The 21,580-nt window shown below is 34.1% G+C and overlaps 1 protein-coding gene across 3 annotated transcripts in view; it reads right to left on the reverse strand.

Moving 5' to 3' along the window:
* The window catches only part of LOC142328886 (basic helix-loop-helix ARNT-like protein 1), a 508,528-nt gene that overhangs the window by 33,360 nt on the left and 453,588 nt on the right, over positions 1 to 21,580 (reverse strand). For all 3 annotated transcript variants that reach the window (XM_075373021.1, XM_075373020.1, XM_075373019.1), the window contains 2 exons: positions 15,908 to 16,025; positions 8,935 to 9,201 (listed from right to left, as the gene is read on the reverse strand). In XM_075373021.1, coding sequence (XP_075229136.1) covers positions 8,935 to 9,201; positions 15,908 to 16,025 — 385 coding nt within the window. The remainder of the gene's footprint in view (positions 1 to 8,934; positions 9,202 to 15,907; positions 16,026 to 21,580) is intronic.

The raw sequence follows: 21,580 nt of genomic DNA on the forward strand, positions 1-21,580 counted from the left end.
AAATATGAAATCAGAATTCTTCTTCTATCAGGCTTACTTTTTTTGTAACTACCAATCATATTTTCAGGTAGTTATCATGCACAAACTCCATAAGCGTACCATTTTGTGAAAAATATTTTATTATACTATTATTAATCAACTAAATAACTTTTGTTTATTTATTACAGTCCCTTAATCGTTATCACATTGATTTGTTAGACATTAGTCTAACTAATCGTGTTTATTATTTATACATTAATTAAAATGAAGAAGAATATAACTCATTCTTACTATTTTCAGCTTACTATAAGCATATCATCCACTCATTAGTTATTTCTGTCACATATTTACTTATAAACCGTCGTCCAGACTGAAGAAAGATTCTTAATTCTCATTCACGTGCGAGTTCTCGTGTGTGTGTAAGTGTAACATTCAGTTATCTAGCTGGCTTCCGTATTTGCGGGTATACGAGTATGTTGTTCAGTAACGTGAGGGTGTTTATTAATTAATTAATGTGCTTATAAAGTGTTTCTTTTTAAACAATATTAGTTACTGTAATGTATTAACAATGCTTCACAGTTGCATTAATCATCTAAACAATTTTTGCTACATCTGCGGTGAGGTAATGAAGTTTCAGAAAAAAGTATAGCCCCACCGAAAAAAAAGTCGTATGAACTGTATTTTGGATGTAAATTAGGTGATGAAGACAAATCTTCGACTCCTCATATTCGCTGTGCTTCTTCTGTAACACTGTTGACCGGCTGGCTAAATAGATCTCGTCACATGCCATTTGAAATTCCAATAGTCTGGAGAGAACCGAAGGATCACATCACAGATTATCCGGAATAACAGCTAAAACTAGACTTACTGTTAAATACCCTGATATTACCTCTGCCATGCGGCCAGTGCCACATAGCCAAGAGCTTCCAATTCCAGGACCACCAGAAAAATGATACTTAGATGAAGATGTCGAATCTTGTGCTGACTTATCAGGCGATGAAGAAAGAAATTCAAACTTTTTAGAAAATAGATATACTGAACCCCATTTAATTAATAGGTCAGAATTAATTTATCTGGTTCGTGATCTAAATTTATCAAAGCATCAAGCAGAAACATTGGCATCAAGACAGAAACGATGGCATCTTTTACAACCACACATTAAAATAACTGCTTTTCGTGACCGACAATCGGAATTTGAACATTTCTTCGCTCCGTACGAAAACTTAGTATACTGTAATGATACGGACTCATTACTGAAAGCTTTAGGACATATGTACCATCCTGACGAATGGCGACTTTTTATTGACTCGTCAAAGCTTAGTTTTTAAGATCTATTCTACTTTACATTGGAAATAAATCTGTTCACACGAAGAAGCCTTATGAAATTTGTATTGAGCAGGATTCAGTATGAAATATTTATGGCATATTTGTGGAGATCTGAAAGTAATAGCGCTTTTACTTGGACTGAAGCTATATTATGTTCTTTTGCTTTTTGTGCGACTGGGACAGCAGGGATAGAAAAAACCATTACATAAAAGAGCCTCGGCAAAGATCGAAGTATTGACTGTAGGAGAGAAGAATGTTGTCAGTCAGGTATTAGTAAAATCAGAAAAAGTTATCTTCCGCCGCTACATATTAAGCTAGGTTTGTTCAAAATTTTGTTAAAGCAATGGATCGTAACGGTGCAGGGTTTCAGTTTCTAAAAAACAAATTCCCAAATATATGCGACACTAAAATAAAGGACGGTATATTTGTTAGACCGCAAATAAGAAAACTAATAAGTGATCCGGCGTTTGAAGAATGTTTGAATGACTTGGAAGATGCTGCATGGAAATCATTTCAAAATGCGCTAACTACCTCGGAAACCATAAGGCCAATAACTGGAGAGAACTTGTGAGTGAACTCCTACAAAATTACAAAGAACTTGGGTGTAACATATCGCTCAAAATTCATTTCTTACATACACATTTGGAATTTTCCCTAACGATCTAGGCATTATCAATGATGAACATGGAGAACGCCAGAAAGAGTTTAGCCAACTACTGTTGGAATCCAAAGAAATATCTATCTACAGCAAATTACGGCAGAAAATAGAAAAGAAATAGATTTTAGACGAGTACAAAATGTATGTACTGTATTGCCATAATATGTTTACCGTACATTTTTTGTTTGAAAATAAATTTCAATTACAAAAAACCTGAGCCCGATGGAAAAAACTATTAACATTTATGAAATCAGGATGAAAGATGCTATAAGAATCAGCCATTTAATCTTATTTAACAAACAAAAAATTAAATTTTCTTGACCATTGTTATTTGTCCTACGACATTACATTACAGAGTAATTATTTCAAACCTATTACACTATAACAGAAATCCCGGTAACTATTGAGTATAATTAATAATACTATCGTACACTTAACATAGTTAACGATTTATTTATGCGCTCCACTTTTAACCTATCGGTGTTCGTTTAAAATACAATCGGGTTTTCGGATCGATTTCAATAGACAAAGCAAAAACATTAGATTCATATCCTGTATCAGGATACAATATCCTGTAACCTCTGCTTTCGATTCCGTTTACCACGTATTAAACATATTTAATAATGTGTCTACGATGCTCATAATCAATTGCTTTGATTTTAAGGTTTACCTTCTCGTTTGTACACATAATTTTGATAATGCATGACGATAGATGTATTTCTCACAGATGTGACGGACCGTGTAGAAAAGTGATTAAATATATTATCGTACACGATCTTTTTATTTTCAGAAAGAAAGGTGTGCAGCAAATTGTAACCCAAATTTCACCCCTTTAAATTTTGTTCACGTTTTTATTAATTTCCTGTCTGTCACTTTTCGTTTGAACATCGTTTCCAAATGACCCCGAAAACATGCGATTCCGATAAAAGGTGGAGTTATTGTAAAGATCTTGTGTCGCTCGGTCGAAAACAACATCAAATACCAGTACGGCTAGTTGTTAATGCGATAAGCTATATTATCGGGCCGTTCGCTCAAAGTAACGCCCCGTTTAATACACCCACAGAAAAGACAGTAAAATACCATTTCATCGTCAACAGACGTGACGCTTCTTTTATAAATTACATTGTTATTTACAGTATAATTGAAACTTATAAAGTATGAATCTTGAAAACACGAGTACAAGTAAGAGTTGAAAAAAGCATCTATCTCGAATAATAATAGTTTTTTTTTTATACGAGTATATTTTGTATATAGCGGCAGTCTAAAGTGACCGCTTTCAACAACGATCGATATAAAATGGTTCTACGATATTTTAATGCTTATAATGAAAAAACTATTATTTATCTACGTCTATGTTTTCAAAATTAAGTTCCGTAAAACGAGTCGATAAATAGAAAAAGTAATATAAAAACAACTCGCGAGCAAATAAGCTGTAAAATCAATCGCAAAAAAAAATTACAGTAATTTACTATTACCGCTAATATTCACAGATTAATAAATAATGAATTGTAACAAATACTAAAAACCCATTTCCTTAACGGGTCAAAAACATCCCCTAAAGCGTAATGCAGTAATATGATGAAAACAAAAGTACTGCAGAGTAAAACAAAACAAAACGGACGTAGAGGTCGATGCACTCGGAATTGTATCGCCCCCGTTCATTCACAACCCTTAGTATTACGGTATATACAACACGTGGTCTGATTCCAGCAACTACCCCCTCTCCGAGAGACAATCTCCCTCCATAAATATGGGCCGACTTGTGGCGCGCCTTTATGGATGAACCGCAACTTAAACGGTTACTTCCCGCACTTTAAAAATATTCTTTCGTTTATAAATCTATATGAATTTTCAATAAACACAATCGGCCACAATATTTTACTATTTTTGTAGAACTGCTGAACAGATAAACGGAGATAAAATTTAACAAATTTTGGTTATGCTATATTACAAAGCACAAAAAAGTGCGGCAGGTAAAACTTAAATTTAATTTATCCGACTAATTCTTCAATCACCGCGGATCAGAGGTGGCAAAACAAAAACCGATTTTGTTTATCGAATTTATTGAAACGATTCGATAAAAAATCGCCACTTTATTCGTTTATTTATTTCGATTAAAAACACATATATATTTGTAGGATGTTCATAGATAGAATTCTCAAATACCGATTTTATCAGAACTGCAAAGTTAAAAACTTTCATTAACGATCGTCAAAAATATTTCGCTTCAAAAACAGGTAAACATATTATTTTATTTACGTAAGAAAAAAAAATGATCACCGATAATCAATCGAATCGTAATCAGGGAGAAACCGCAGACTCTAAATAATGTAAAAATTAAATATATGACAAAACATATAAGCACGAAAAAAATGAAAAATTATCAGCGAAAACCGATACAAATTCGAATAGAAGTTTCTACAACTAAAAGTTACCTTTTCTGTAACTTCAATTATCAACCGTTCGACCGGTTTAATATAATTCTTCTTAAAATATTCATTCTATATTCTCAATTATCCGTTTTATACAATCAAATCTTTGAATTTACAGTTTTTACTTATTTCAACAACAAAATTAACTAAATGTCTTAATAATAAGGGAAACCACTTTGCAAGTCTCTAAAATTCTTCTACAGATATTTCTTCTCATATTCGTTTTAAGACACTTTCACACGAACGTAAAAAGAAGAAAACTTACCGACTCTAATATGTACATATACAAAAATAATCGTTTAGAGTTTCATTAAAGAACCATACATCCGTTCAAAAGTTTGAGATCGGCGGATGTAAAATGTCAGTAAGTTGAAGGAGACTTGTCCCGTTCATTTCAACACAACTCATAATAAAACTATGGTGCTACGATTTTATGTAACGACCGAACTCCCTTCGTTGTTAACCAATAAAAAGCATTCACGACCTAAGAAATATCTACGGCTAAAGAAAAAATACATAAAATAAAGACTCAGTCTTTTTTGTTAAAACTCTAAGTTTATAGTTTTAATATATACTGTATTATATTACACGTACACATCATGCATGCGCACAAAACTTACGCTAGAGGTTAGTAGTTTAAACAGGCTCTACGTTATTTTATCGATTTACTAGCTCCCCGTCGCGTCTCGGCTTCGCCCGCGCTAAACTGTCACTTGCGTTTCCCGTCGCGGTTTTTTTTATTTTTTATTTTATGTTTTTTAGTCAAGTAATCTGAGGCAGTTGCAGCCAGTCGCACGTATAATAACGATGGCAATGGGCGAGTTGGTTGAGCCTCCGCGCCGTATACCGTCACACCCCTTAAATAAATCCGAATTCAAAAAACCCGAAAATGGCTTTTAGTTTTTCTGAAGAGTATTTGTAAGCTCAAATCTGCTGAACATCTCGTTTCGTGTAGTCGGAATTGGGAAAATTTTTAATCATTGTTCGTATTTTTTTTTACCTTTCTTCACCCCCTTTCAAGGTCGAATTTCAAAAATCTTGAAATTGGTTTATTCACATAAAGATTACACTCACCAAAAATCAGGTTGATATCTTCATTTTTTATCGAGAAATTAAAAAAACACCCGGGCTTAAAAAAAAAACAAAACTACAAAATCGATTTTAATCTTTTAAACTCGGAATTTAAAAAAATCTGGAAATTGGTTTTTAGATGTTCACATGAAGATTACGCCAGAAAATCAACCTTATATCTTCATTTATTACCGAGAAATCTTAATCAAATAGTAAATTTCAACATTACTCCATTTTGCCCCTTTAGAATCAGAATTTCAAGAAATCCTTTCTTGGTATGTACTTACACCGTAAGAACTTGTACACAAATTTTCATCGATTTATCTTCAGTAGGTTTTGCTTGGCGTTGATATGAATCACTAAGGATATGTTGTCTTAAATTTCACTAAGACCTCTACTGAAAATATCCATATAGGGGAACGGAACGGAACGGAACGTAAGAATGGCGGGAGTTTCAATATTTCTCCCTACAGATCGCAGAGCCTGGACAATGTCCCTTGCTGCTGTATGATTCTATAGTCGGGCGTGTTTCAAGGGTTTTCTTTTAATGTCGGTTATAGGTTTTAAGTTTTATTTATGGACGAATTTGGTGATTTGCGTTGTCATCCGTTTGGACCAGCATTTTCAATTTATTACACTGGGTCTGGCTGTGGGAGATTAAGCTTTTTGAGCCAGGTGCTCCTGGGGTGATTCCCCTTCAGACCGTCCGCTGGAGTCCTTTCGGTTCTAGCACCTATGGGCTAGCAGGAATGCGCTTATCAGAGCCCTAGTTCTTTGGAGGGAGTCGCATACGCTGACTAAATAAGACTGTGGTCTCTTCGTAGGACGGTGTGAGGTGTTGTCTAGGTTTCTGTAGTTTTAAGAAAATTTAATTGTGAAAACGGTTACTTTCGCGGCCGGAATTTTCGCGCGGTTTCCATTTATAGGTTACGCGATATAGAGGCTCCTAAGCCTGGTTTGTCATTTTTTGACTCTCGTACCACCTCTTCACGGTGGTTCGTTTAATAAGGCATGAGGCCGTTTTCTTATACCCTGTGGAATACGGTTCTCTCGGCAGATGCCTCGGAGATGGCCGTGTTCGGACACGGCCGCATCCATATTGAAAAATATCTTGGAAGCGGCTCGCTACAGAAAGGAACATGAGAATTTAGCGGTCCGAATGAGAAACGCAGCACTGTAACTGAATATTTATAATTTACACGTTTTAATAAATAATTTTTCATCTTAATATATCCTACGACACTCCAGATTACAAAATGAAGTTACTGTTAAAATTTGGTAGCGATTAGTTTAGCGGTTCTTGAGATTTTTGCTAACATGCAAACAAACGTTTCCTTGATATACAATAGATAAATACCGTTCCAGTAGTTTTCTGTTCATTATTAGGTACGAAAAGGAAAAACTAAAATTTTTGTACAAAAGTTGTTAAAAAAATGCGTTTGTAAATGTACAAATAAATTTTTTAACAACTTTTCTTTCTTTTCGAATCCCCCTTCGATCTTCTTGAGAAAATTCATTCTGAGGAAATAAATCGAAAAAGGGAATCAGATTCCTACCGAAGTTGAAAACTCGTAATGAAATTTCTGGGAGCTATCCTGTTTAAATTTTTATGATATTTTACTTTCCCGTTTAGCCGTTTGGCTGCAGAAGGGAAACTATTGTAATCGGTCCAATTTGGGCATATGCGATTTTCATCGGATCTTAACATTTTGATACATAAGGAACCAAAAAAAAACCGTATGGAAATTTCCCGGATGTTCGTATTTACGTGTATGTTCGATGTATCAAACCTTATATTTCCAGAACTACTGGACCGATTTTTACCAAACTTGGCAATTACTTTTGTATGTGGGGCGTTGATAACGTTAAACTTTCAACTTAAAAGTTCAAGGGGGTGAGGCTGTAGACCAAGGTCACCCTCAGTATCTCGAGATTTCGCCTAATTAAGGTCTTATTTTTGTTAGGCACATTTGTTAACAATTAAAAATTATATTTGCAAAAAAAAATTATAGCGACCGAAGAGATCACTACATAATGTTAAAGATCCGGCTATAATGAAAAACTAATGAGTTGAAATTTTCAAAATATAAATGGCTTTGATAGCCATTTATTATCACCGATTTATAATTTTCAGACGACCTATTTCCCTTAAAACCTTTACACCGTAACAACACCGGTATAGCGGACCTGAGTAACAGATTTCTGCCAATTAAGAAAAAAGTAGTAGAAAATATAATAATGGGAGGAATCCAGAATAGGGCTATAAGAAACCCTTTTAGTAAAGGTAACAGGTCCGTTTAACAATGGTCCTTTGTAATATTGCCTACTGACACACTTAAGACATATCAGTCCGCGAAAAGAATTATCGGACCAAGGCTTGGAATATCAGAGAAAAATGTGAGGGCAGTCTACCATCTCACGCTTCGAGGTGGGTCCGGTCCAGCAGGTAAAAAAGGATAAAAGTATAAATACTTCGGAGAAGACCAGTTAAAAATCAGTTCCGCGAGAAGAGTCTGGAATGTCAGTCTGCGGGATGTATATTTTGCGAAGAGATCAGTGAAGGAAGTAATTTCGAGTGCTGGTTCGATGCAACTAAGGTGACGTTACAAGTAATCCCGGTACACAAAAACAAGAAATGGTTCGGTAGTTACTGTAAGACTACAGGTGAAAGAGATAATGTACAAAATTTCATTCATAAACTGTTAGAGTAGTTTTATTTGTGAACTGCAAAGGTATTTGCAGTGAAAGAATATTATACTTGTCTTATCTATTGTTAATACAAGACTAGCGGTTAAAAGTATTAAGACTAACGATCATGCTAATGTCTTTTGTCATTGGGACTGAATTCTCCTTTCCATTCTATATATCTACTGCGAATAAATCCTAACGAGTACTTTAAATATTGCTTTGTATCTAATCTCTGTTTTTTTATTATTATTATTGACATTTTATTTGTTTGCTATTGACATTTGATATTACTGTTGCCTTTTTTTGTCATTATTCTAAATATTATTGTGGGATTTTTTTTTATTGTTTGTTTTTATTATTATTATTTTGGTTGTGATTACTATATTTTTTTTATTTATTTGTTTTATGATTGTCGTTTACTATTACTATTCTATTGATTTGTCTTATTTTATTTACGTTTATAAACTAATAAACTGTAATTGTATAAACAATTTCAATTGTCAATCTCTCGATATCCTAATCGAACCGCCGCGAACATGCAACAATACCTAGGATTATTATTTATTTTCTTTCTTTTAATTAAACATTATTGCTGTTAAAATATTATTCCTTCATGTTGCTTTGGTAATAAATAAATAAATATGTTAATAATTTACTCAAAATAAAGGAGTAATTTAAACCGTCAAAATAATAGAAACCAGAATTGTATGCGTACGCAGAGAAAAGAATGATATATGATCGATCCGTTCGAAAAAAATCGAACAAAAATTGAATACAAACCTTTAGCGCCTTTGTGTGTCTTCTTAGATATTTTCTGTTTCTGAGGTACTCGGAGGTGACCGACAATATGTACCAACTCATATTGAGGCTTATCGTTACGAGATGCAGCGCGTTGCATCAATCTCAAGTAAAATGAACGCCGGTACCTCTGATGCGCTGCAGTTTCTGAGCTTCCGGAGATCGATGAAGTAGCCGTCGTTCCGGGAGAAGGACTCTGACCAATAATTACCGAAGATTCTGAGCTGCTTGTATCTTCCCCGGCTCCGTCTGAAATAAAAAAAAAAACCAAATAAATAAATAACTCCGAACTCGGATATATCTTCAACCGTTTTTGAGTTATTTTATTTGAAAAACCAAATAGGCTTTGGATCTATACGATCAACAAACACGAGATAAAATTCGTTACCTTGTCTCGAACCTTACTACATTTTATCTTTTTTCTTTTTAAATAGATGAATATGATATTTCACAAACCATATTGCTGAAAGTACATTTGTTACGGTATATTATTTATTAAGAAGTCATTACATGAGTGAGGCGACAAAAAGAGGGAAAAATCGCTCTTCAGCAAGTCAGTTCTTCCCTTTCCTGATAGCCGGTTGATCTTACGCTGCCCAAGGACACGAATTTTGATACAATACCAATACAAATCCGTACCTACTAGATCTAACTCTGGCTATTTATTTTAATTACGGTCGGACTTAATGACTCATAACATAATTATCGATTCAAAAATTACTGATAGGAGTGCATTATTATTTTGGTAAGGTTTTAGCTTAATATGAATGGAGTACGCAGTGTTACGATGAGTCATACTCGGCAACCCTATTACCACAGCCGATAAAATTTCCTGAGCCTTTTCTCCTATCCGAAAAAAGAATGTTTCCTCCTATCAGTCGGCTCATTTAAGCGACGAATTCAAGAATTTCTAACACATATATGTTTACCAAACGTATGTTTATAAGATATTACATTCATTTTTAAACAAACGATGAAGAAAAAAGAACTTATCTCGTATCTGTATAATAAATAGATCTATAGATGAGATTTTACATATCAAATAACCTGACAACTGTTGAAGGTACTGTTCTGAAATTCGGTAGACTATGAAATAATAAAATGGATAAGCTTGTGTAAAAACTTGAACGCGATTGGTCCGAAAAAGGAGCGATAATAGACAAACTATACAACAGAATGCTCAACAAACGGTGCCTTTTTTCGTTCTCGGCGTGATAACTTATTTAAAAAAATAACTAAAAAATAAAATTTTAATCCCGTACGTAGAATAAAAAAATCTACAAAATATGTAAATATGTTTCAAAATCTGATGTACGGTTTTATCTTTACAAAGCCTTTAATCGGATGGCACATACTTTCTGTGCCAATAGTAAGCGTAACATTTTCATTCTAAAGGAAATCCTTTGAACGATCTTTTCACTAATTTCTTAAATAGATACTATAATTTTTACTATTATATGTTAGCTGTTAATTATATGTTATTATATGACAGGGCGATGAAAGTCCTTTGTCTGCGCGTACGGTTATGTTCGAAGGAGAATGTGCAATGAACTTGATTTTTAGTGAAAATAATAGTTAAAGCTATTACAAGAACACACGTTCAAGTTTTTATATCTCTTCATTGTTTGTTATTTTGGATTTTATTGTAGTCGATTTTTATCCACTCCTTACTCTAATTCAATCCTCAAAGATTACATCGTCGCAGGACATACGAAAAGAATCGTAGGGTACGATCGTTTAACACTTTATAACGTATCTAATAACAGTGATTGTCTAAATTTCACCCCGAAAAAATATCGACAAATTATTACTTACATCATCATTAGGTTTTTTTGTGATCACTATAATTCTGTCTACAAGTCAACAAGGTGATGTGTATATTTAGAGAATTTACCAACTACTGCTGTGTACAGTCACGTTCCAGTGGTACTAGTAAAGAAACTGCGACCTCTGCCGTAATATTAGATTGCTGTTTTAAACAGCATTGTCTATATGTATCGCCGCAGACGCATACAATGATAGTGTACATAACTTTATATTATTTTTTAGACTTTATTTATATTAATTTCATATTAATGAAGTAATTGTCATTTGAATTTTAATGTTTAACTATAAATTATCGGTTATTCTTCTGCTTAATTACGGCTATTTTTGTAATGAATTTTATCTTTTTCCCTGTTATTTTGTAATAAGAGCAATTGTTTTTGTTAGTAAATGTACTTTAAAACGGAAGCAATATGATAATATATCGTCTAAAAAAAGTATATAAATAAATAAAGCGTAAATTTCTTACATCAATTATTTTGGTTTAATTAATGATATTAAGACGAACAGAGCCGCATGAGTCATAGAATTATAGGTTAAAAGTTTAAAATAGGCGCGTAGTTATACTTGTAAGCACTATGTAATATATAAACGTGTAAATACAAATAAAATACGTGTAAATACGCAGAGGCGGGGTGAGAACATCGAAGAGGAGCTCGGAAGGTTACGGCTTGCTAGACGGAAATTTCGTGGAGCAATTGCTGCGTCCAAAAAATTCAAGTGGCAGCAATTGTGTGATGCTGTGGAAATTGATCCGTGGGGTGATGCCTATCGTATCGTCACAAAAAAGTTTGGAAGACGGCTGCCACTCCTCACCGACGATGAACTGAGGAAAGGCGTTGATGAACTGTTTCCGAAAGGAGTGGACTTTCAACGGGAAGAAATTGTGGTGGAATCAATGGTTCCATTCTCGCTGCAAGACCTGAGTGAGGCGACTAAGTTGATTACAGGCGGCAAGAGTCCTGGGCCGGATGAAATCCCCCCGGAGGTCGTAAAAATTGTGGCCGAGACGGTGCCTGGTGTGGTATTGCGTGCAATGAATATGATATTGGAGATGGAATGGATACCTGAACGGTGGAGAGGTGCAAGGTTGGTGATGCTAAGGAAGACTGCTGGTCCTACGGGGGCACAGGTTTCGTTTCGACCACTTTGTTTATTGAATTGCTTTGCGAAGTTGTTTGAAAGACTTGTTCTTCGAAGACTCAACGACGGCGTAGAGGTGGCAGGGGGACTTCATGAGGACCAATTTGGTTTCCCGGCTGGACGCTCAGCGATTGATGCGATCGGCCGAGTGATGAATGTTATTCGATCAGCTACAGAGAGCACACGGAGGTCGAGAAAGATAGAAGCGGTCATGCTGTTAGATATACGCAATGCGTTTAATGAGCTCCCATGGGAAGTTATATTTCGTGAACTAGAAGTAAGACGAATTCGACGGGTGTTGCACGAATATTTTAAAGACAGATTCGTGGTGGGCAGGGCGGAAGGTGGTGAAACGAAATTTCCGGCGGAGAGGGGTGTCCCTCAGGGTACGGTGTTGGGTCCGGCCTTGTGGACCATTGCTTTCGATAATGTTCTAAGGCAGCGCTATCCGGCGGGCGTCACTCCGGTGGCGTTTGCTGATGATTTGGCACTTGTAATTGTCCGCAAAACGGAAGAAGAACTGATGGTGGCCGGTGAAGAAGCGGCTGATGTGGTTAAGAGGTGGCTAATAGCTCGTGGTTACGGCTCGCTGAAGACAAAGTGAAAGTGGTTGTTATGGCTGGAAGGCTATAACAACCACACCATACAAATTTCTACCATACAAATATTACACAATTTTTGCTGCAAGGAACTGCATTTTACCGGTAGTAGGGAAACATATAAGAAATTTATAAACTCTATGTGTTTTCAATTCAGGAAGTATAAAAACCGTCATCCAACCCATTGAAAATAAATATTCAAGAATGGCTCAAAAAAAATAATAATTACGACCCAGATCTAACAGAAAAAGAAGTTTTAAAAATTGTCAAACTACACCGTCCAAAACCGTAACATGAATTACGCGAAATACTAAGTAACAAGAAATTACAGTGCTTAGATTGCCATCTTACCACGCAGATTTCAACTAAATTGAATTTATTTGAAATCTAGTTAAAAACAAATTAAGACCGCAATATCTCCCACGTGTCATTGAAATAACTGAGACCCGTTTCGTTAGATGCAATTTCGTCAATTACTGTAGAAGACTGGAAAAGAGTCGAAAATTCAGAAAATAGATTCTTACTGGTAAACAGATGCGTTAATGGAAGATGCCATTGAAAGCATAATTATAAATATATGGATGGACGATGATGAGACATCAGATAGTGAAGACGAATTGGAAATTAATTCTGGTAGAAGTGAAATCAAGTGAAGCTAAGAAGTCGAGAGTTGTTGGCCTATCACAGAAGATTGTTCTACGGAAACTGCAGACGAAACTGTATTAAGATAGTATTGATTGTTTAATTATGTAGTAAATTAATATAAAAATATTATTTTATATTTTATTCGGCACGTTTTATTTTATATCCAACTTGTTGCGATTCTGTAGGCCCAAATTATTACCATCGGTCTTGAATAAAATGCTTTAAACTACAATAGCGTTTTACTGAAAACTTTTAATTAATTAAAATATTGTAATTAATTGCAGGCTAAATTTAGTTGGTTTATGAGTACAGTAATGTAAATGAATATTTTTGTGTTATTATCGTAATCAGAGAGAAATTACAGGTTCCACAAAATCCAGTAACCTATTTTAAAAGGACAACATTTCTTGTTTACAACCGATTAATAAGGATGCCACTTTGTTCAGTAGGACTAAGCCCACACTGTACTGCTATGATATATCTCCATCTCTGTTTATAGCCAAACAAAACAACAGTGCTGCGCTCTTCTACCAATAGAACTTCGCGTTATCGACTTATAACTTCCTCGTTATCAGTGCAATCTGCGCGAGAGTTAATAAACAAACACGATCATATTATAATAAATAAATATCTTTTGGTCTTTAAAAAATCCGCCATTATGGATCAAAGAAATTAAAGAATATGTGCAAGAATTAAATTTGGCTTACGAAGATTTACTTAATAAATCCGAAAAATTAAAATTTGTAATTAAAGATTCGAATACCGACTCTAAAGCAAGAACTTTTAATTATACAAAAAGGATTTATTCAGAAGAGGATCGTAAAGCAAGATCATTAAGAATGACTAAATATTGGGAGAAAGTAAAAGCTAAGAACTTAAAGTCCAAAAGATCGGCAAAAAAGACTTGAATTATTCTGAAAGTGGTCCTTTGCGGCCTTAAAAGTAAAAAAAAAAAATCTTCTGAGAAATAAGAAAAATTGTACCACACTATGAGTAAAAATAAAACGACAAACTATAACAACGTAAATAGTCTGTAGAACATATATGGTTTAGTCGTAATAAAGAAAAAAAATATCGCTTTTTAAAATGAGAAATATATCTCGGTTATTTATTTATTTTTTCAATAAAAGGAAACAACTTAAAAGCATTTATATCGAGTGAACAAATGATTGTTCCATTTATTTTGTCTTTCGTTAACAACTGTTGCCGTGTGTAAAATACCATACGCCCTTAATATGACTTTTGAAACTGTTAGTTTGGTTTTGTGAAAAACTCGATATTGCTTTCAAGATTTAATAAATTTTGTTGCATTTTTTTAGTTTATAAGGCTGGTTTAATAACAATTTTAAAGATTTATTGTTTTAAATTGCATACACAACATTGTGGCTATGTTAAGTTCATCTGTTACTAAACTACAATACGCTGATGCGATTAAAGAAAGAGAAAAAAATAATATGCGATTTTCAATAATGAAATAGTAACAGCATTCTACATAAGTTTTTAATTTTCGTACAGGTCTGGTGTACGATCGGGCGTCACTGTCACACTACCTTTAAGCGGATCTCTTGCACACGTCCGTTTTTTTTAGCCTATTCTACGCCGGACAAAATTTCTGAGATCTTGATAGTTGCCGTTTCTTATTAGAACATCAGTAATAATGCTTAAACTTTTTCACCTTTCCTTTTAACTAATCGATTACCTGTTTTTTCTGATTAAGCTTCCGTTCGAGTTCGCTATCCACATTTAGCAATTCCTCTGTTCTAATCTTCTCCGACTTCCTCCAGCCTCAAATTTCAAATGCCTCTAGTCTTTTTGTTTCTCTTTTCCTTAGGATCCATGTTTCACATCCGTACAGACGTACGTTCCAAACATAAGACTTCACGAGACCGCTTCTCGCTTCCTCGACTCCGATCACAGAACTATTCGTTTCCGTTAAATACTTACCTACAACTATTCTTATTTTTACTTAGTTTTCGCTTTTGCGATCTCTTAAGAAGATATCACAGTATCTGCACCGTTTTACTCGTTTTATCCTTCCTTTTTTATTCGAACGTTCATCGACGTACTGCCTCTTGGTCGGCAAATATTCAAATTTTGAAATCACGTGTTGAATATTCCGTCATTCATCTTCTAAATAAACCGTACAACTGCGAACGTTGCACGATTTACTTACGGATCTTACACGGTCAATTCTTCGGATTTCTGTTTGTTTACTTCTTTCTATATACCTCTTCCTGATTGCATCCATTTTGCCCCTTCCTTTCCTAAATCCACAATGTTCTTTTGTAACAACTCGCTTCATTTTTTACTTTAAACTTACTCTTCTGTTCAAAATTTGAAGAAGAATCTTTGCTGTATGCGATATAAAAGTAATTATCCTGTAACCTTTGAACTTTACTGAAGTAAAGTTCTAAGATCGTAGAGCATGTTTCAACATGCTCTACGGGAATCAAAATGATTGTTGTTTTAAGAAAATTTGTGCACTTTCGATTGTACAATTTTAATCGATTAGTAAAATGGAAATCAGTAGTCGGAGGGAGAAGGGCGGAAATATCAGATAAGTGATATTAGCACAAACGAGAAGTTGTAAAAAGTTGTCGATATTGTAGCTGTTTTTTTTAACAGATATTAAAAACGTATAATTTTTTCAAGAAACAAAAAAAACGAATATATATATATATATATATATATATATATATATATATATATGAACATGACAATATAGATACATAAGTACAACTTACCGGATGTTGAACAAGCATTTTCTGATATTTCGTTTTCATCCGGTCGAAGATTTTTCCTCAACTCATCGTGATCTTCCAGGCAGGTAATCTTAAATAAAGATTCACCCAACAATTCTATCTATAAAAAAAAACAAAACGAACGAAATATTTTTACCATTCATTTTATAAACAATAAAAAATTTAATTACTGAAAGATAAAAAAAAAAGAGTAAATTTGAACAAAAATATCTATTTAACAAATCCCACCGGCAAAATAAAGGTAAAGACCTGTTCAAGTTATTTCCTTAAGTGTTAGCCTTATAACATTCATCAAATTAAATTAATACTAGTTTAGTATTTACATAAATCACTAACTAAACTGAAGAAAAAATAATACGAGCGGTGGCTCTTAGTAATTAGCAATACCACAAAACGGGAGGAAAAACATCATAAAGAGCGGCGTGTATTTCTATATAGTTGCTACATTTCCTCATTACAGACATGCGAACCCAACGGGTTGGTCTAGTGGTGAACTCGTCATTGCAAATCAAATGATTTCGAAGTCGAGAGTTCTACGGTTCAAATCCTAGTAAAGGCAATAACTTTTATACGGATTTGAATACTAGATCGTGGATATTGGTGTTCTTCAATTAACCAAACATCTCAGGAAGGTCGATCTGAGACTGTACACTTCATTTACATTCATACGTATCATTCTCATCCATCCTCTGAAATAATACCTAACGGTCGTTCCAGAGGCTAAACAGAAAAATAAAGTACAGACATACCAAGTCTCCTTGAATTCCATTAACCCGTTCTTAATCAGCATCCCCACCCGTAGGGGAACACACCCGTCTAGTGACATTACGTCGCCACCCCCTCCCCCACCGTTCCTAGCCCTGTTGGGCTTTAACGGGAGTCGTCTATCGCCCTCTAACTTTTTACATCTCATAATAATAAGCCTGGCTTTGTTGGGATGCCACCGATGTAAATACCTAGGTAGACATTTGCATCGGTGATTTATTAACTCGGCTTTTGCCTTCGCTGTAAGCCTCGTCTGGACATCTTGAATGTCCTACATCGTATCCCTCTGAATTAGCTAACCGAGCTCGCGGAAGCACGAACCCCGCGCCTAGTTCTACTTTCGTGAATGTCTCGTAATTCGAGGCAATTAAACACAACATACCACCAAAGATGTTGATCGCAACAACGAAATTTAGTCCTCAATTCCCTTACTGAACTCAACTTTCGGTTCAAACCCCAGATTTAGGTTAAATTATGGACTCCGGTCTGGTTTTCTTAATCAGCAGCTGTTACCGTGGACCTGAGTATGCCTACTACATTAATGCGCTAAAAATAACGTACAATAAGGTACTTATGACAGTTGAATATCAGCCAATTATTACGTTATAATCCAGAAAAAAGGTAAAGCAGGGAATCTTCCGTTTGTCGCAATCCACGAAAAAGAAATTAAGACCGCTATCCTCTAAAAAAAACTTATTTCTGTTGGCAGTATTGGGTTGCCGTAAACGTACATGCGTCGGAACACATGGAAACCAGGAAGATCGCGAATTCTACGCGGTACACGAGCCGTTAAAATTCTTAAGAAGAAGGGTGTTCGGTGTTGGAAAATCCACTGAACCGATAACCCTACGATATCGATTTTGTTCAGCCATATACAACGTGCGTTAACACCGAGACCCTTGGGAAGTTGGAATCTTTACACAGCTATATCTTTCACATTCACCAGATTTGCTGCCCTGAGATTTTTCATTTCTTTCCGAATTTATAGAAGGAGGTTAAGAAAAATTCATCTCGGTGATGAAGTGAAGGACTCAGTGATGTCAACGATCCAGGAAAGATCGTCAGAATTCTTCGTTGACGGAATGAGAAAACTATTTTACCGTTGTGAGAAATATACAGCTGTAAATGTGGCTGCATTGAAAGGAAAAGGCGAGCTCTTGCAGCCAGTAAAATTTAGTTTCATTAAAATAACTTTGCGTTTGTTAATTATTAGTGAGTATGTATAATTTTTGGTCGCCTTATATTATGCAAAAAAAATTTAAAAACTCAAAAATATAAATACGATCGGAGATTCGTTTTTTTAAATATAAACAACATTCTCTCGACCAAAAGTTATATTTAGCTAGTTGAAGTATATGAAGATGGGTGTGATGGGCAAAAGAAATGTGCAGCCCACCGGACTGGTCCAGCGGTTAACTCGTCATCGTAAATCAGCTGATTTTGAAGTCAAGATTTGCAAGATTCAAATCCTAGAAAAAATACAGTTACTTTTATACGTATTTGAATACCAAATCGTGGATACCGGTGTTCTTTGGTGGGTGGGTTTCAATTAACCACACTTCTCAGGAACGGTCGACCTGAGACTGTACAAGACTACACTTCTTCATTTACATTCATACATATCAGCCTCTTTCATCCTCTGAAGTAATACCTTACGGTAGTTCCATAGGTTAAACAGATAAAGAGAAACAAATGTGTGAAAATGTGGATGCCCGTTATCTGTCATCACACCGATTTTTTTTATCGTTATCTGCTTAGAGGAGCACACACCAACCGTAGAAAAGTACTGCGTTACGTTACGAAACCTTACAGCGTATCATACAAAACCGTCGACGTGGCTTATATACTAAGAGGATGTGTGTATTGTACGGCGTTCTCAAGCAGAATAAAAGACGGTAGAATGGTAGGAAAATTTCAATGGGAGATATCGGATCATCCTTCGTACAATCCGAATACGGCACCACCTGACTACCATTTTTATTGAAATTAAAAGGAACCTTTAGCGGAAAACACAAATGCCTATAAACTTAAGACGATATCTACTGAACTGTTATCGATCGGTTTAAGAAACAAGCGGCCGAGTTCTCCAACCAGAGTACGGTCAAGTTCGATCTCCCGATCACAAAAATGTTTCGGTGTCACAGAGATTATGTTGAAAAATAGATAGATCTTCATCGTAAAAACACAAATTACGAGTTACAGTAAACTGTTACCACTTTATGACATAATAAAACTTACTGAAAAGAATAACCCTTGGTATAAATTAAATGAAAAATAGACCACGGGTAAAAGAAAAACTAATTAAATCTTTTAAGTGAGCGCACAATCGCAATTTTTTTATTAAAAAAGGCCTGCAATTAAATAGTATTAACATAACATTATTGTATAAGCATCAATCGATTCAAATCGAACTTAAGCAGTGAAAAAATCTTACGCTTCAGCATTTCGGTTCACCGAATTCAATCGAAGGTTCTCTCTCAAGAATCTTAAATGATTTATTTATAAATACTTTTAATACTTTTCAAAATGTTAACGACAATTCTAAACACTGTTGGAAAAACTATTGTAAAATTGTAACATGCATACTCGAGAATTCCATAAAAGCTTTTGGAAAATTTTTCACAACTATACGTCAGCTAGTCTCTTATTATTTGTCGATATATATTTTTTTTTTCTTTATTTACTTATTTTGATACTATCGTACTAATATGATACTAGTGAAATATATATAATTAATGATGAAAGTAAAGGAGAACGGGCGTATCTATCTGAAACGATATCATTAGAAAGATTAAACTGTTATATTTTTAACGACATAAACCCGTAGAAATTTATCTAAAAAGTAAACATAATCTATTAGCGGACGCAAGAATTTTCCATTAGTTTATTGTTCTGTTACTATAACAGAATAAACCCTTTTCGATAGCCCCTTTTTATTTATTTATTTTTATTAAATTTCAGGTAACTACATATCGGTTAAAACTTGTTGCAAGTGGTTAGAGAAAAAAAAAATTAGTAACCCATTAAAGAAAAAAAATTTTATCATAAATAATATTTAATTATTATAAATATAATATTTAAAATAATAAATAAAATTGTATTATTTTTATTTATTAATAGGTAACTGGGTATATTTTTCTTTGCAATATTTTTTTTAATTATTTTTAATTTTTAATTATTATAATGAAATATTTTGCTGAAAAAAAATATCTGGTAAGTAATATTATTACTAATCGATCACTGAGGTTAACTGCGTAAATTGAAATACGTTACAAGAACAGAAATTACAAATAAAGATTACAAAAAAAAACTTACAATTAATTCGTAAAAAAAACGCCTGCAAATGGTTGCACAGTTTTGCTGGTATAACCCTTAACAGGTTTTATTCAAATACGCCTCAGGGTTTTGAAATATTAATGACTCAATCACGCAATATTTAGAATAGAAATGCAGACATATCAAAACGTTCCGTAAAAACATTTGGGTCTGATTTGAGCCTCTTAATCAAATCATATTTTATCTTAAAAGTTATGCAGTATTAAAACTATAATCAAGAAATAAAGATTCACAATAAAAAATGTAGGATCCCAGTAGATCTCCTTGACCTACAATATAATGACTTTTTATTATCAAAATTACATTCTATTTAAAGTAAAATTACTAAAAGAGCACAAAGTCTAACTTGGCAAACATACAATAAAAAATGTTTCTCGATAAAATCCAAAATTCACAATTATAACACAGTAGTTCCTCCGATGGCGCTTTATGCTTGTGAGCTTCATTCAGATTAAGAATGAAAATAAAACGGACCGATTACTTAAAACAGAAAGGTCAATTATCAGAAGTCGTTTAACTAAAAGTTATCAAAAGGATGGAGTCTGGCGGATTGCCACAAATGAAACAGTCTACAAACAAGTCGACCCGATTCTCAGTACAACGAAAAAGCGAAGGATTTCCCATTCTTTTCATGTATCAAGAATGACTGAGAACCGAATTCTAAAACAACTGTTCACAAGGAATATTAACTAAAAAACCTGTAGAAAATATGTTGGAGAAATCCAAAGAGATCTTCAAGAAATTGGCTTGAGGGATAAGGACGCATATGATAAAATGAAAATTAACTACGCACTTCAAAACAATATATTCAACGTTGAAAAATTAGAAATGCATAAGAAAGTGGAGGTCACAGACGAGGTCAGGAATTAACGATCCAATAAAATGAAGAAATACTGGGAAAATCGAAAGGCTAGACTAATGCAGAAATTCAAGAGGAACTGAAATTTTGATGACTAAAGTGGTCCAATGCGGCCTCAAAAGTTAAAAAAAGTTACTAATAAAAAAAATCAAAATTTTTAGTAAAAAAATTTGGGTTCCAACTTCCACAACTTAAAAAAAAACGAGTTTTAAAAAATTTTTAATTCTTAATTCGAGTTTCATGGGGAACCCCTTTTATTTCTAACTACCTTATATTAATACTAGATAAGTTGTATTTTCAATCTTGAAAATTAAAGTTTCAAAAAAATTGACATTTTAGGAACGGGTTCCCCATTCAGACCCAATTCACCCCGATTTGGTGCAATGTTATTTAAACAAAGCTAAAAAGAATCAATAATATGGGTACAGTATTCTTCCCTTATAGAATAGTGTTGAAAATCCGGTCGAAGCTAGGATATACATATATACAAAAAACCTAAATATATTTTTTTTGACCAAGGTATAAGGCAATGAATATCCGCCCACCCCTAAAACGGATCGATTTAAAACTTTTGAATTTTAAATATCTTAATAATTCTACCTCTTTTTACATGCTTTTCTTTAATTCACTTTTGTTCCACGATTAATAGATAGCACGCATGCGCAGAACGTGAAATTGAGTAGTACACATGCGCA

Source organism: Lycorma delicatula, chromosome 8 (genome assembly GCF_047948215.1).
Source record: "Lycorma delicatula isolate Av1 chromosome 8, ASM4794821v1, whole genome shotgun sequence".
Classification (NCBI taxonomy): domain Eukaryota; kingdom Metazoa; phylum Arthropoda; class Insecta; order Hemiptera; family Fulgoridae; genus Lycorma; species Lycorma delicatula.